The following is a 16,998-nucleotide window of genomic DNA, read 5'->3' on the forward strand; positions in this document are numbered from 1 at the left end:
CGCCCGGAACTTTTGGTTTGAGCTCTTTGTGTTCACAGTGGACCTTGATTTAATTTCACTACAATTAAGGCACGCGGTGAATGCCAAGAGAGCGACTGACAGCATCTCCGACCTAACCTGCACGTGCGTCTCCGAGTCACTGACCTGGGAAACATGTCACCTGGACCTGCCAGAACAGGACAGGACAGGATAGGATAAGGCAGGGCAGGGCAGGACAGGACAGGATATAGAATAGGATAGGACAGGATAGGATGGAGGCTTTGCTTGCAGCACGGCAAGGCACTGGGTCAACCAGCGGGCCAGGATATTTTAGTGCCACTGATAGAATCAAGGGATTGTGTACACAGATGACCTCTCTAGCGGAAAGAAACACACACACACACACACACACACACACACACACACACACACACACACACACACACACACACACACACACACACACACACACACACACACACACGTGCATGCACACATGCACCCGCACATTACACACGTTTCAGTTTTGGTGGTCTGTATCATTTCAACCACCAAAAGGTAACGGCCCAGGCTGCAATGATGCATTTTTCTATTTGAATAAAGTCTGTCCTATGACCATCCAGTATTGGGAAGTCACACCAAAAACATACAAAAATGTCAACAAAAATCACATTCTCCTTCCTGTCTTCTTCACCTCAAATTCTTTTTTTAAAAACTGACTATATTTTATCCATTTCAAATATGGAGCTGTATTACGAGATCTCTTCATTCGAGGCCCGTAGTTGCACGGATTGGCTGGAGAGAGTATTGGTGAAATACACAGAGAGAGAAAATGACACCAAAAGTATAGAACGTCGTTCTATACTATTTGATGAAATGGCAAGAGTAACGCCCAAAGAAGTATTTTTCCTTTAAAATAAAATTTTCATCACATTAAGATCAAAGAGCGTTGCAGGGGTTGCGGATTGACCTACATTTCGCAGTACAGCGCCGCATCACCGCCAGGATCGTAGTCTTTATGTGACATAGTATTTTTCTATGCCGTCGCCATCGCCATATTCTTCTTTACAAGCAAACGTGCTAAAATAACCGAATTTGCGGTTTACGCACGGAAATCCAAGGTCTCTCCTTTCTGAGCTCAGTCCTAAATGACATGTATGTTGACACACTGGGAAAAAACCCTATGATAAATTTTCTATTCAACCTAACTGGAACTCACTGACAACAAACGTCCGTTACGCACGAGGCTAGCTCTATTCCTACATTCAGCTTTAGGTCATCCATAATTTTATATTTAGAGGGACTCTCATCTCCGTATTCTGAACTGCTGCATAGGTTATAAGGCTTGAAGCCGTGTTCCTTTCTGCCCTAGGCCCGCTCTGAAAACGGTGAAACCAGTGCGCCAGGCGCCCATTGTCGCTATGACCCCCGCAAAGCCGCTGACCTTTCCAGGCGAACAAATAACTGCAAAGGGATAAATGCATATTAATCACCGGCAACGACACAACGCCCTTTTAGAGCCGGGAGACCGTGATATTAGCCTATATTCAGGCTCTTAAACATAATGCCACCGGACCTCATGTCTTTCCCCCGCGTCCCATTTGTACGATAGTGCAATGACACGACACTACCAAAACAAAAATGTGCGTTAATGTGTCCTGGTGCTGATGAGGAGTTGTCAGTATTTTAAAAAATAATCCACCGGTTTTTTTTTTTTAAATAGCCTATTGAATTGTGTGGAACAGGACTCTCGACAATAACCCAAATTCGTGAAATCAAAGACAGATAGATGTTGACTAAATGTGCAGATCCTCACAAGTGTCCCCCTTAAATCCATAAAGCTCGAAGATGGCTTCGGTTGTCTTTTTCTAATTCACAAGATAGGCCTAGATCACCTTTGCTTGTTCATTATAGGGAATTCACCCATGGACAGTTTTAGAACAACTGCATTGCAGAATGCGCGCACTAGGAATAGGAAAAGGTGTCGTCTTATTCATGGGATGGCGTTGTGATTTTATTATAGGAAGATTCCTAATGATTTTTAAATGCGTCAAATTTGCTTGTGGGCCAGTTAACCGTTAGGAGCTTGCTATGGAAATATGGCTTGGGAAGCATGACCATACGATAAGGCTCTTATGGAAGCAGAGGGAAGGTGCTTTTATGGTAATGGCCAGTGTGCGTCTGCAAAACCTCCTCTATGGGGCATTTTAAATCAGTAGGCCTATGTCATCCATCCGACATTGTTGAAGTCGGACATTCGGCAAAACGTCAAGAGCGGACCTCGGGGCCTTTGTTGGGTTACCAGCCGTCTCCAAACACAAGCGTAATGTCGCTTTTCTAATCTAACACAAATCAATGAAGAAGACTAAATAATTGCACGGCTGAACCGCTCACCACCGTAGGCCTATTGCGAATCAATCCACACACAGTAGCGAGAATTGCTTCAGTAGGACTATAGGCCTACCAGTTTGCATGATGCACTGATAAGTCTTTCAAATATGTGACTGAATTTTTTATTTAATGTCTGAACTCAGACTCATTATAACAGGCATGTTTTTTTCTACCAGCATCAGATAGGCCTACACATTAAAATAGTGAACACATACATACCTATAAACAATTAGGCCTAATTAAAAATAAGAAATGGCTCCGAAACATTGGTAGAAGACTATGGGGAGATTTGGAATATTTGTTACGGAAGATGGTTGAGACAATTATCCATTTTTCAGCAAGCACCCTATCTTATGTTATTACGGTCGATGTTTTATGTAGTGAGTGGCTTCACCCCAAAAACTGTTGAGGCCCTACACACACCCATCCAAATATTGACATCACAACCAAATCTATCTTGTGCGCACACACACACACACACACACAAACACACACACACACACACACAATTTTAGTTAATGTGGTTTGGGGGTGTAAGTGACGTCTCCCTTCCCATGCCGTTGGGGAGTCCTCTAGAGAGAGAGAGAGGGGGGGGGGTGTCCCCATGAGACCTACACAGCAGATACAGGTCGGGGGGTGGGGGTGCGGGTTTGGCGGAGGGCTGTCTCTGCAGACTGCGACACGTGCCGTCTCCCTCCCCCACAACACACACACACCAATCCCGAACCCCTAAAATGCAGACAGCTTTTCCAGTCAGTCATTGTGCGGGTCGGGCGAGACGCTTGTGGCAGACTGGGGCGGGCGGCACGTGTGACCCCAACTGACATCAGACACACGCCTATCATCACGGCACACGCCTCGCACAAACACACACACATATGGTGGGGTCCCGCCGCAGACAACAAAGCCCTGATGATGGTGGTGTGTAGGCCTATGGGGTTGGAGCATGCATATGCCATTGTGGACCCCCCATCCCCCACCCCCCACCACCACCACCCACTCATTCATTTTTGGAAGCAAATATTCCTATTTGTTTGTATCAACTGAAATGTGTAAATCCAAAGGAAAAGGCCCATGGACCGACTGATAAGACCCAAAGTTAAAATGTGACGCCACAAATCTAAAGCATTTTCACAACAGTAGTCTTCTGAATAAAGTGTGAGAAGCACAGTTATGTAATTTCTGTCTGACTGACACTTTTGTGTGTACTTTTTTGTAAACGTGACAGAGCTTGATGGTTACTGCTGCACCCAGCAGTTACTAGTTTTCACCTACTAGTTTTAGGAGTTGTCTCCCCCTGTTGGTCATGGTTAGTCAATGCATTCTCCTTCCGCCATTTTCCCACCAGAATACATGGCAAGAATTGTGTAGGCCGGAAAACAGCAAGCATCCAACAGCTTGTAAGAAAAACTGTGACAGAATCATGTGTTGTAGGCCATTCCATTCACACTGTCCAAATATTTTATAGACGTAACCAATCTCATAGACAATATTTGACTTGCTCAGGTAATTATGGACAATACAATAAACACAACCAGGCCATGGGGTGGAAATTAAAATATTCTAGTATTTAACCATTATGCACATCCATTTCGCACAAAACTCATTCAGTTTAAAGCTATTCAGTTATTTCAGTTATTTATGGCCTGTTCACTACCATTTTAAATGTCTGAATGTGTATCGTATAGGTACTCTACGTGAACTGTATGTGTACTGTCTATGTTTACACTTAAAGTATGTCTATTTCAGCATGGGAAAGTAAGAAACAATTTCAATTATTTGTGTGACTGGTGCATGTAAGCTGACTTGACTTGCAGTGTTTTCCACAAAAAAGGTAAAAAAAATCATTAAGAAAAGGGTCTACTTTGGAATGCTGAAGGGCTAACCCAGGGTCAGTCCTCACTACCTAGGCACTGACCGGCCACCACACCACAATATCCTTTTAAACATTTTCCCACTAAAATTTCACCTAATAGCTTCAGCCAAAACCCCACAATCTCAGAGTTCATTCAGTCAGAAAACAGAACAAGAGTAGCAACTTGGAATCTTCCAACTTTTGTTCTCTTTCTGAGACATTCTTGGAACAGGACCTTTAAATAAATCCACATTACATTTTTATTAGCTAGCCTTTCTTCCAGCCGATCACTGCTTATGGTCGTAGGATGTAAATCTGAAACAGATATGACTATAAATGCACGATTTACTGAATCTTGACCATAACCAGGTAGGGTGACCATTTCCGTGACAGCAATAAGGAGGACATATTTTTGGACGGGAGGTCTGGGGCCTCCCCTAAAAAAAAAGCACCTCTGCAATTTCATGCATTTTAAGCATTTAGGCGTCCGGCTTAATGCTTTCCCAGACACCAGACAAGGCACTGAAAAGACGGACGGTCCGGCCCAAAGACGGATGTCTGGCCGCCCAATAACCAGGGTCCACCCGTTTTTTTCATTGACAATGCTTCAAAACTACCATGACTTTTTCATGACATGACATCACGGCACCATAGATGTGTAGAATTTAGCAAATGTGAATTTCAGGAAAACCCAGCAACAAAAACCTCAAATCAACCTCCCACAGTGAAAAATCCTTCTGATGGAAAAACTTGACTGTTATTTATTGTCCTGCAACCACATCAGCTTATACATGACGATATACTGGAAGGGCGGGGCGAGAGTGCACTGTGGCAATGGGGCACCTAAGTCACGCCCTCTACTTCCTGGTTCATGGGGCAGGGGGAGTCAAAAAATTATTACTGGGCTTGAAAATGAGTGTTTTTTTGACACCAATCCAAACCTTGGAACTCCACCTATGTACCACAAATCCAAAAATCACTCATTTTCAAGGCCAGTAATCATTTTTTGACTCCCTCTGCCCCATGAACCAGGAAGTAGAGGGCGTGACTTAGGTGCCCCATAGAAGGGATGGGTGGGGGCGGGCCCGCTCGTGCATGCGTGTGTAGTAGAGACCGACCGATGTGGGGTTTTCTAAGGCCGATGCCGATACCAATATTTAGCGGTCAGATGGCGATGGCCAATGAGAATTTTTTGGGCCGATTTTTAAGGCCGATATACTATCATATGATCCTTAATTGACATGCTAAAAATGCTTTGTTAATGAAAAAAATATAAATTGCGTCCTCTTTTTGTTCACTTAGACTGTTACTATATTTTAGAGTGAAGAATCACGCTGGTGGTCACCAGCACTGATCATTCCAAGTAGATAGCTGCCCGCAGATGTGCCCGACTTAAAATCGGCGCGGTTAAATAAGAAAATCGGCCGATGCCGATTTATTGAAAAATAGCAAAAATCGATCGGTCTCTAGTGTGTAGGGCCGCTGACAAACTTCCAGCAGGGCCACGAAAGTCATCTGAAAGAGTCCCGTACAGCCAATACATATAATGTAATGAGAACCCAATTCTGGGCCCCCGATTCTCCACGGGCCCGGGACAACGGACCCCCTTTCTTCAGCCCTGCTTGAGTGTCATGGTGGCCAGGTTTGGGACCAATGGACATTGTGTGGAACAGAGACACTAGGGATGCCTTCCGATAAGTGACCTTGTGTCCTCCACTTGTGCTTGTGGCCTCACGTTTTCCTGATGCCCCGCCTCTGTGGAGAAAGCAATTAAGTTTACCCGCTGTCAGCCTAGTCAAAAAAAATTTGGGGGACTATTTTTTCATTCAACATCCAGTTTGCAAATGAGAAAATGACTTCAAAATTGAGCTTTTGCGAGATATTGAAATATAATGCTGCTGTCAGTGATGTCATCATGCCGTATTGCTTACTGGTATGAGGCCACAAGCACAAGTGGAGGACGCAAGGTTGGATATCGGAACGCACCCAGAGAGACTAAGGCTGGTGTTTGGTGGTTAGACAGGAGACGACACAAGCCAGATGTTGGAAAAGGAGGTTAGGTTAGTGAGAATAGGACACACACCGCAAAGATAGTGTTATGGTAATTATTATGCATTCATCTGCTGTTCCTGAAGAGTGGAAAACAAACCAGACAAACAACATAGTGCAAGACAAAACACAAAGCGCAGACAAGCTGTATACGGGCACACACACACTGACACACACAAATACACAGACGGTATGCTGGGTATACACGTTTATTACGTTCAACTGATTAATAGAAAGAATCGGAGCAAGGCCCATCCCGATGCAGACTTAAACGGAGGAGAAAAAACAAAAAAGGAGAAGAAAGAGAAACGAAACAAGGAGGGAAGAGAGCACCCCTAGCAATGATTTAAACTGCCCAAGAGACAGGAAAAATGGAAACTAAATGTTCAGAGGATTACCATAAATGGCCCTGTTCACTTACCATACAAATTATACAATGACCAAAACCCAACTTAAATCTTTTTTCCATCTGACACCTTCGCCTCCCCCCAACCTGCCTGCGCAGCCATCAGACCATCCCTCCTCCCGCCCTCGGCCCCATTTCTCTCAACAACATGACAAACTAAGGACAAGTCATACATGGCCATTCCTCCTTGTGACAGATACAAGAGTGATTAAGGACAAAAAACAAAGTTACTTCTTTTTTTTTGAAAGGAGATCACAACGTGTATGTTTCATTTTTTGTTTATCGTTGACGATGACATTACCCATGTCTCCAAATCCACTACGAGCTGTGTGTTTGTCCGCAGAGTTTCCACTTGCTTCCTGTTTTCTCCACTGGGGAGCGCGTGGGCTTTACAAATAAAGTGATACAACCTGCCCAGCCAGATGGGGGCAGTAGTGAGCCAACACTACACCATCCCTCCCAGGAGCCTCTCTTTTTTGAGATACACAAGCAAAGTCTTGCATTGCTTTGTAAAAATCCAAAAATGATTTCTTTAAAAAAAAAAAAAATGGAAAAACAGAAAAAGCATAGGACGAAAGAAAAAAGGAAAGTGAAAAGGGGTGGGACAAAAAAGGAAAACACAAAGGTTCACCTAAGGGTCCTATAGAATCATTAAGTTGTTGAAGTCCTATGAATAATTGTTTTCTTTTTTCTTTACTACAAGTTCCAAGTCTTTTTTTTAAGTCATCAGAAATCAAAAGTCTTTTCTTTTTTGTTTTGTTTTTCTTTTTTTAAATCCGTGGGTGTGTTTCCCCCCCTCTTCGGTTTGTGAAAAGATGTGGATGTAGACAGGAGAAAAGCAGTAGGGCCGTCAACAGTCTTTTGCCCAAAATGGTGACTGTTACTTGACACGTCCTTGGCGATCCTATGCGAAAAATAAAATAAATGATTTTAGAAATTAAATACTCATAGCTATTGTGCTTAAGAATTCACATCAATTTAAGTGAAAATATGTGATATAATATATACCTCTGTGAGGTACATACAATAATAAAAATGACACGCACATGCGCGGGCACACACAACTTAATAGTTAAGTGAGAACAGACATACTTAAGATGGCATGCATGCAATTTAGCCACTAAACTAATATTAGAAGTACAACACAAAAACTTCAATGAGTTTTGGAAGATGTTAAAATCATCCTTCAAATGATTATGAAGATATTCTGAAGATGGGCCGAAAACATCTCTCTGCCCTGCTACTCCATTGAATCACAAGACTTACGGTATATTAAAATGTGCAGCTTTTTCCTACCAAATGTACTAACCTAGCCTAGCATCACTCACATGAAGTCTTATCTGGAGCATTTTTTAAGTGTATCAGTATCGGCCGATACGCGTGTGGTTTTGGCCGATACGCAATATTTATTATTGTACGTCATTCAGGTTTTTTTAAAAGCACCAAGACACTTTATTTTTTTATTACTTGATTGTTAGACATAACTTGATTGTTAGAGTGGTTGTTTAAATGTTACAAGTTCTACCTCAATTTGAAAATGTTAAAGGAATGTTTATTTTTAACTTGAGACCTGGAATATTTGTCATTTTTTAACCTTTTTTTTAAACCCATATCGGCCCCAAATATCGGGTGTCAAAATCGGGTATCGGCCAAGGGTGATGGGGAAAAAAAAAACGGTATGGCATCGGCCATTAAAATAACGGTATCGGTCGACCCCTACTCTAAATTAACTCTTTTCATCACCAGCCAAAATGGTTAGAAGTGGTCAATCTTACTAGTCAAACACATACTCACTAATGGGTCAAAGTGGCTAGTAAGCTTTCTCTTCTACCAGCCAAACTGCATTTCCACCAGCATTTGGCCGGTTGGTCGGTGTTAATTTAGAGACCTGCCTCTTATTATTGTAAAACCATGCCCTCTGGCTCCCTCTGCTGTCTACAAATACAACTTCCGGCATTTTAAATCGACCCTCTGCAGGACATGAAAGCAGATGCACTGGAGAAACACTGCTCTTCAACATTATCCTCTGGTAAAAATTAAATTATGGGATAGATTGCGTACAATGTGGGTTTTACTCAGGCTTTACCTTAACCTAACATTTTTTTTACGCATTACTGTTCACCAAATTAAAAAGGACAAATGCACCATTTTGCACATTAAGTCCCTTGTATCAGTTGTCTGCAGTGCTTCAGAGCCCCCTTTATGGTTTATTTCATATTTGCTGCTGTCTCAATTATTTGGCAAATTTGGACGGTCTCAACCAGATTTAGAATGGCAGTCTATGGGCATGTCTAAATCTGTTCTTCAAAACCACACTAAACTTTTGTTTATTAAGCTGCCAAATGCGGTCATCAGCTTCCTGTCCAAAATAAACTGCCCCAATGGTGTTTTTACAAGTCATTAAAAACAGCTTAATTTGCCTTTAGCCATAGTTAATTATCTACTCTATAATGCTTTCTACCTTATACAATATTTTCCTTCTCTCTTCTCTTTAACACACTGACTGAGTTATGCATGATGATGTGCTACACAAATACTATTGCCATTTCGGTCAATCACTTGGGCCCTAGCATCTGACAAGATGTCCATTATATGACGTTTAATTGGCTGCATTGTCATGCAATGTTTAATCAGCCATATTTCATTATCAATGGTGGAGGTGGTGTAGTTTACCTGCATTCTGTAGTGGGGCCTGTTGGCATTACTGGTGTAGGGGTCCCCACTCTGAACTTCCACCTGGCGGCAAAAACACACGCACACACACACACACAAAAGAAAGTTAGCATGTATAATGCAGATGGCAATACACAAGACAATACACCACCATACAAAGCACCTCTTCAACAGGAACCGCTAATCAGTATTCCGTGTCAATATTAATGCCTTGCAGATGGCCGTTACGTCATTAGCTTGCCATCTTGTAAAGCCCGTTTTGTTGCTCATTGGAACCGTTTCCCATAACTCATTAGCAGGGCTGTAGTCAAGTCCACTTTTGTAGAGTCCAAGACAAGTCCAAGACCAGTACTAGTCAAGTCCGAGACGAGTCCGAGTCCGAAGAGGTTCGAGTCCGAGACAAGACCGATTCCAAAAAGATTCGAGTCCAAGTCAAGTCCGAGTCACATGTCGGTCAGTGTTTGACAATGAAAAGGATGAATGTCAATAGTGTGAACCTTAGAAGATAACCTATATGGCATGGATGTGAAGACAATCTTGTTTGTTATTGGATTTCAAGCTCCACTTTATAATCTATAATGGCCAGTGTTCTAAACAAAACTTAATGACAGACCCAGCGAGTCCAAAAGCCTAATTTGGCATGGCCATTGTCCGAGTCCAAGACAAGTCCGAGTCCAAACAATACCGAGTCCGAGACAAGTCCAAGTCCATAAAAAAACGGACTTGAGACCGGACTCGCGCCGAGTCCGGACTCGAGTACTACAGCCCTGGTCATTAGTCAAGAAACAGTCAACACCACGTCATTTTGATCAGATAGTCATGAAAGATATATGGTAGCCAATTCAACAGGGTAGGAAAAAATACATTATTCCACATCTGAAAGGACAAATTTGAATTGGAATTCCTATTTTCATGATCTGCTTGCAAAAACCCAATTACTGATATGGTTATTATTACAATAAATCCAACAAAACAAGAACACAACATTTGATGGATCAGACCCTGAGTATACAAGCCAGTCAAACTGCCACATTTGGGCACATACAAAAATCACGTGTGCATATTTGATCACTCCTATGGTTGTCAGCTGAAGTGTGCAGACACCATACACAGAACAAGTGAACACTAATCATACCTATATGCCATAATCAACACCCTAGAGACATAGTTAAGGAATTATACGGCACCAACTCTGAGGCTATGCAGTGTGGCTCTTCCAATGACTCAGAGGTGGAGTGTTTGTAGGGGGGGAAAGAAAATGTGGCTACATGTGTAATTTTCCTGTAAACATGGAAAACTACTAGCCCCAACGGTATTCTCTCCCGCTCCAGGAGAATAATATGCTTGTGTGATGGAACCTACTCCCGGGATCATTAAAAATACATGAACGCAGCCTTTGAACATTTAAATGGGGGACGCAAAACAATGTGTAATATAAGCTGCGGATGACTTCAATAGCAAAGCAGCTCAAGTGTCACAACACCCTTCATCAATCACACGGAAAAGGGGACATGCTCAGCCCAATATCGCCCTCTTCAGGTAGGAAGATGAAGAGCAACTAAACAGATCTTGGGATGAGGAGGGCGGATAAAAAAGATGGGCTGCACTTTGAACTACCCAGTACAAACACACAACAAAGAGTTCCCGTCATGGGAATGCTTAAAGACAGGGACAGAAGCTCAGCTGTGGGAGCACGTTTCCAGCCAAATCGTTTCAGGTTTGTTCAGGTTCTGGTAATAGCTCTCATTTAGTCCCCCCCCAAAATAAAAAAGTTGGTTCAGAGAAACCAGCAAATTCAAGGAGTTTCTGTGAAGTGCTGAATAAAATGGACTTTGAACTGGATTGATCCATGATGCTAGAGGGCATCAAAAGACACCGCTAACCATTCCCCCACTCTACCTAAATAAGATATGGCCACGTTGTGCCAGGGAAATCCCATGCCGCTTTGCACAATTGTTCCAATCTGAAAGACCGCATGAAATCTATACCCAGAAAGATGACTGCAGTTTGTTTGAATAGATACAACTGACACGATTGAAGATGGCTACATATGCCAAATAGTAGACATTCGTGACCGCCAATGAACAGCAGTCATCAATTGTAAACCACACACCCCCTATGGGATTTACAGTAGGCAGGTCTCCAGACCTCATCTCACCTGTGAATAGGTCTGGTGATAACCAGTTAGGTCAAGCTGAGAAGTGCATTTCATTTAAAATCATTTTAAGCACACGGAACAGAACACCAGCTCACACCAGTGAAGAGAGGAGATTGAAGACAGTCAATTGGCTAGATGGTCTTAGGATCTTTAATGACGCCCGTGATGAAAATGCATAAAAACTCAAACTGCCTTGTTTTTATATAAAGAATTTCAACATGCTGATAAACCATTGAGGGACCTCTGATGGCAAAAAAACAGAAGACAACAATTCTGCCCTACAAAAGGCAAAGTGCAGTAACTACACATGTGTTGTTTAGACTAAAAATGGCCTCCATAACACCTACTTTACCTTGTGCAAAAGCCTCATCATGGTTCAAATTTGTCCTGTTTTAGAGATATTACTATGTCAAATTTCTTTCTGAAGTTTTGAACACGTCACAACATAAAAAAACTCAGGGCAGCTATGGCATTATATCTTGCTGCATTAGCCTTAGAGATGGATCATAAGTTTGGCTAATTCACTGAAATTTGGATCACGTACACTCACAATAAGGTGAGTGCCAACATCACAACATGAAGTCTCTGTAACTAATGAACAGATATAAACAGAAAAGTGCATTTTCTGTATGTTTCATCCAAACACATACAATTCTTTTTCACTCCAGTCCAAATAAACACACAGGCATTGATCAACAAAAAAATCAAAGTGCATCTTAATTTAAAATTTCATTTAAATTCAGGCAGATCATGTATCCCAAGTTCATGTTTCAAACAGAACAGAAACAATACCAAGATCAAGACCTCGACCACCCGCCACTTGGCCATGCTGTCAACAATAGCGTGGTGAACTCCACAGACAGACAGACACGCATGCATGCAGTCTAAACGTCTAAACTGGCCCCAAAGCAGCTCTGCTCTCCTCTCCTCTCATCTGCTCTGCTCTCCTTTCCTCACTCATGGTGTTTGAACCTGGGTGGCTTGGTGCGACTGCATCTAGCTCCATCATGACCGCTACCGCTAGTTACCTTTTTCACACTCTCCTCTTCCTCCTGGCGCTTCTCGTAGTGCGAGAAGTCGTCGAAGATGGAGGTGGTGTGCTTGTAGCCGGCGATGATCTTCAGCACCTGCCGCGCCTTGTCCAGCGGCACCTCCTGCGTGTCGCGCGAGTTGGTAACGGGCTTGTTCTCGTTGTTCTCCAGCCGGATGTGGCGCAGCTGGCTGTTGGGCACGTCCTTCACGAAGATCCAGCGCACGTCGAAGCGGCCCTTCCACTTGTCCTGCGACCACACGCCGGCACAGGTGTTGTAGTCCACCGGCGAGCGCATCTCGGCCACGCCGCAGAAGTGCCCGCTGCCGTTGACGCTGAAGAGCAGATAGAGCGGGCCCTTGGCGCCCAGCGAGCGGTACGCCGCGTCCAGCCGCTTGTTGCCGTGCTCCGTGCTGCACCAGATGTTGTACTTGATGGAGCGGTGGATGTCGTCCTCCGAGTAGCTCTTGATGATGAACACGCGCCCTTGCTTGGGGTTCCAGTCGAAGTCCTTGGGGTTGTAGTTGTTGACCAGGCGCAGCTTCTCCAGGACCGGGTGTGGTTCCGAGGGCATGCCGCCGGGAACGCCGCCGGCCCCCGTGCCTCCCGGAGGGGACTGACCCGGAGCGCCACTGCCCGCGTCCCCGAACCCGTTGGCACGGTTACGCGGCGGCACCCAGCGGGTGGGTTGGGATTGCTGCTGCGGGGCGGGAGGGGGCTGGGACATGACTGGGGGCTGCTGGGGGTGGTGTTGCTGGTGGTGGTGGTGGAGGGTCATGCCGGGCTGCTGTGGCTGCTGCTGGCCGTTGGGAGGGAGGGCGTGGGCATGGGGGTGGGGGTGAGCGTGGGGGTGCTGGGCAAGTTGGGGCGGGCTGACCATCATTTGCCCGTTGCTCATTGGCAGCTGGGGCGTGCCCACAGCCATGGCGCCGGGCTGCGGGGACGCCTGATTGGGCGGCTGGCCGTTGGCGGGCATGGGGATCTGCTGGGGGGCAGCAGCTGGCTTGGGGACGTTGCCCTTGTTGTCCCACGTGCCGATATCCATGTTGTGCTTGATGGGCGGCGGGGGAAGGTTGGTGCCGGCCAGCCCACCCTTGGTTTTCAGCTTGGGCTGCGGTTTGGCCGGCTTGCTGGCAATGTCCGCCCAGGACGCAGGCTTGGCTGGGGCGATGGAGACTGTCGGGGCAGCGCTGGGGGGGACGCCACCGGACACGTGTCCAATGGGGCCCCCGGGGAGCCCCGAGCCCACCACCTTGGGAGCCATGCTGCCCACAACCCCTCCCACGCCCGCGCCCGCACCTCCGACCGCCCCTCCACCCACAACGCCGCCCCCGCCGATCTTAAGCTCAGCCATGCCCTGGTCCAGGCTGTTCATGCCCACCGCTTTGTTGAGCGGCTCGCTGGTGGCAGCGGCGGCCGTGGCGGTGGCGAAGGGTGACTGTCCGTCGATCATGGCGCCCCCTAGCGAACTGGGCGCATAGGCGTAGCCCGTGCTGCCGTAGCCAGAGCTCTGCGTGGCGGCCGACTGTCCCTGAGAGCTGCTGCTGCCCCAGGCCGAGAAGTCGATGCCGCTGGGGAAGAAGTTGAAGCCGTGCTGTCCCAGGAAAGGGTTGCTGCCCAGGGGCGCCGGCGCGCCCGACTGCGCCGCACCGAACATGGCGTCGGTCGGCAGGAAGTGGTGCTCCCCGTTGCTCAGCTGCCCGTACGACGCCAGGTAGGGCATCGGGGGGTCGCCGCCCGTCGACCATGCTGCCTCGTTCAGGGAGTAGGTGAAGCCTATGGAGGGGCTATAGTAGCTGGGCATGTACGAGTCCGACATGGCCGTGTAGGCATTGCTCTGGGTGGCGGGAGGGTGGGGAAGGAAGGGAAGGAAGGAAGGAAGGAAGGAAGGAAGGAAGGAAGGAAGGGTAAAGAAAGAGAGGGAAGAGGTGAGTTTAATTGCAAATAAAAATATGCATATACAATTTAAGTGAATCTGAGACTGCATCTGTGCTATAAAAAAAGACAAAGCACACTATATACATATTAATTTTTAATTATCATTTTGTGAAAAACGTGCCTTCACCGAAAGTTAGCAAGCTTTACCAAAACAGACCTAGCACTCATTGAAGATCAACTACAAGCTGTCATGAAGGACAGATGACAGTCTTGAATAGGAGTTCACATGAGAGGCCTGTTCTCACACACACCCCCACACTGTGGTCGTGGCAACACACGCATGACAAAAGGATGACATTCCTTCACAGGAGAAATACAAGGCCTTTCATACCCATGGCGGCCCACTTAACCCAGAGCTCCACCCCCATTATAACCTAAATCATCCAATAAAAGATGACCTTCATTACATTACAGTGTTCATCACTTACTCATCACAAAACTCCTGCAAAACTTCCAGAATGTTAACCGTGGAAGTTTAAGAATATTCATTGGGAAATTAACAGCATGTGTCAATAAGTCCAGGTGGATATTAGTATATGTAAATACCATCACTCTAAATATTGAATATTACCTACCATCCCAACAAAATTAATATACAACTTATACGCATAGGTTATGATCATGCGTGGGCTTTTAGGCAGTGAGGTGAAGCTGGCATACCTGTCTGGTTTGAGTGTTCAGGTAAGGCTCGAACTCGTCATCATTTAGCGTGTCCTTCTGTGTGACAGTCCCGTTTTGCACTGCGGGACAAATACAGTGGGTAAGAAGTTGAACAAATAAAGAAGTTGAACAAATAAATTTGGCAAAAACATTCCAAGTAAACTAAGCATGAACTAGACTCAAGTTTGTAGTAGCCTACACGCTCTAAAATGTAAGTTGTGTGTGTCAATAGTGTGTCAAGAGAACCATCTGGAAATGTCAAAGGATGCAGAATAGCAAACACTTCACTTGTCCTCGAGCCTAGTTAAGATAACATAACGGCGCTTGCCTCCTCGTGTGTTAAAGTGCTGACATTGCTGAAACGTCTTTCGTGTAAATTATTTTCAGTGTTAACTTCAAAAATTGAGTGCCCATCTGAAAGCAGACGGCCAGCGGTGAAGCGCAAAATATAATTTTATGGCCCTTTGACGAAAGACAGCCAACACACGAGTATGATTTACGGGCCGTCACCAGCACGCTGTTGGCACGCAGGGGTTGCGTCTTTCCCGGGCGCTCAACTAAATTACAGTAACGTTTAACATCAGCTAACCGCTGGCGTCACCAAACATTGTATCGTGTTTTTCCTTAAATACCTCTACGAATTCATACAAAGTTATAGGCGGTACATGACATGACACCCTATCCACTTACTTGTGAAAAAATATCACAACGCTCTTGACACACATCTCATATTTCCCGTCCAGACTGTAGACTAGCTTGCTAAGAAACATGCATCACCAACTCCACTTCCTTAGATTTATCACGAAGCAGCTAGCAGAGTTAGCGAGCTAGTCCAACTTCAGGGCTTCCTGGATCACTGACATAAATTGCACACCATTTCGAAGAAAAGAGTGGAAACTATATGCACATGAAGGCTTTTAAGACGAGAATGTGCATGCTCTGGTAGACATCACCAAGACAGTCTTCGCAAATTTGTCAATAACATCTTTACAAAAAACGGGCCTTCGTTAGCTTGCCAGCTAGTGGTGGTTACACGAACAGCGCAAGCAAAACGTAAGGTCTCCATCTCGCACGAAAAGATAAGTGGTTGTAAAACTTGTGTTAAAAGCTCAACTTACCTTTATTTCCTTGGCCTTTCGGTCTCTGGATTGGGTCCAGGTGATTCATGAAGGTTTGAGTTATGAGAGGAAAAGAAGGAAAAATAAATAAAGAAATTTATATTCACCAGTCAGTCCTATAGCAGGTGGTCAGGCCTACTGCACTACAGAGGGAGAGTCACTGCTGCTCTGGTGCTACCTAGCCAGCTAGCTAGCTACGTCTCGGTGGAATTTTTGGTCTCGTATTAGTTCAGAAAGTACCTCTCTTTACCTGTTCAAGAAGGCTGCTGGCTGACATTTCTTTCTCCCTGGGGCCTGCGTACTTATTTTTTTGCTCAATTAGGCAGGGTTATGAAATGTCTATCTAAGAGTTAGCCAAGTGCCCCTGTCTCTCTACAGCGCTTGGATTCTACACAATGGCGGGCTGCAGTTCCTTCGCTCCGAGAGCTTGGATGAGAGCGACTTATTTCAACATGGCCGAGCCGCCCAAGTGTACAGACAACAAATTTATTTTGATCAATAAGCGCCATCTAGGGGATTGGAGGTGTGTTGCTCCTGTCAAACCTACCTGCCTTCACAGGTGAACTTCTTTCAAGTCAAGTCATGTCAAGTAGGCTTTATTGTCAATTTATTTACGTGCACTGGTCATACAAAGAGTTGAAATTACGTTTCTTTCCCATGCAGACATAGACATACTTAATACATAGTTCCAGACATAGCCCACTTCAGGTATAGATAGACATACATAGGCAATAGAGGACT

The 16,998-nt window shown here is 45.2% G+C and overlaps 1 protein-coding gene across 1 annotated transcript; it reads right to left on the reverse strand.

Moving 5' to 3' along the window:
- Window positions 1–6,467: 6,467 nt before the first annotated feature.
- Window positions 6,468–16,716, reverse strand: ythdf2 (YTH N6-methyladenosine RNA binding protein F2). Its single transcript, XM_063184027.1, has 6 exons — window positions 16,508–16,716; window positions 16,258–16,282; window positions 15,140–15,219; window positions 12,540–14,378; window positions 9,354–9,416; window positions 6,468–7,584 (listed from the first exon to the last, which is right to left on the reverse strand). Exons 1-6 carry the CDS (start codon window positions 16,532–16,534, stop codon window positions 7,561–7,563), a joined length of 2,058 nt encoding a protein of 685 aa, XP_063040097.1. The 5' UTR covers window positions 16,535–16,716; the 3' UTR covers window positions 6,468–7,560.
- Between the last annotated feature and the right edge of the window lie 282 nt (window positions 16,717–16,998).

The sequence above is a fragment of the Engraulis encrasicolus genome, chromosome 19 (assembly GCF_034702125.1).
Source record: "Engraulis encrasicolus isolate BLACKSEA-1 chromosome 19, IST_EnEncr_1.0, whole genome shotgun sequence".
Lineage (NCBI taxonomy): Eukaryota > Metazoa > Chordata > Actinopteri > Clupeiformes > Engraulidae > Engraulis > Engraulis encrasicolus.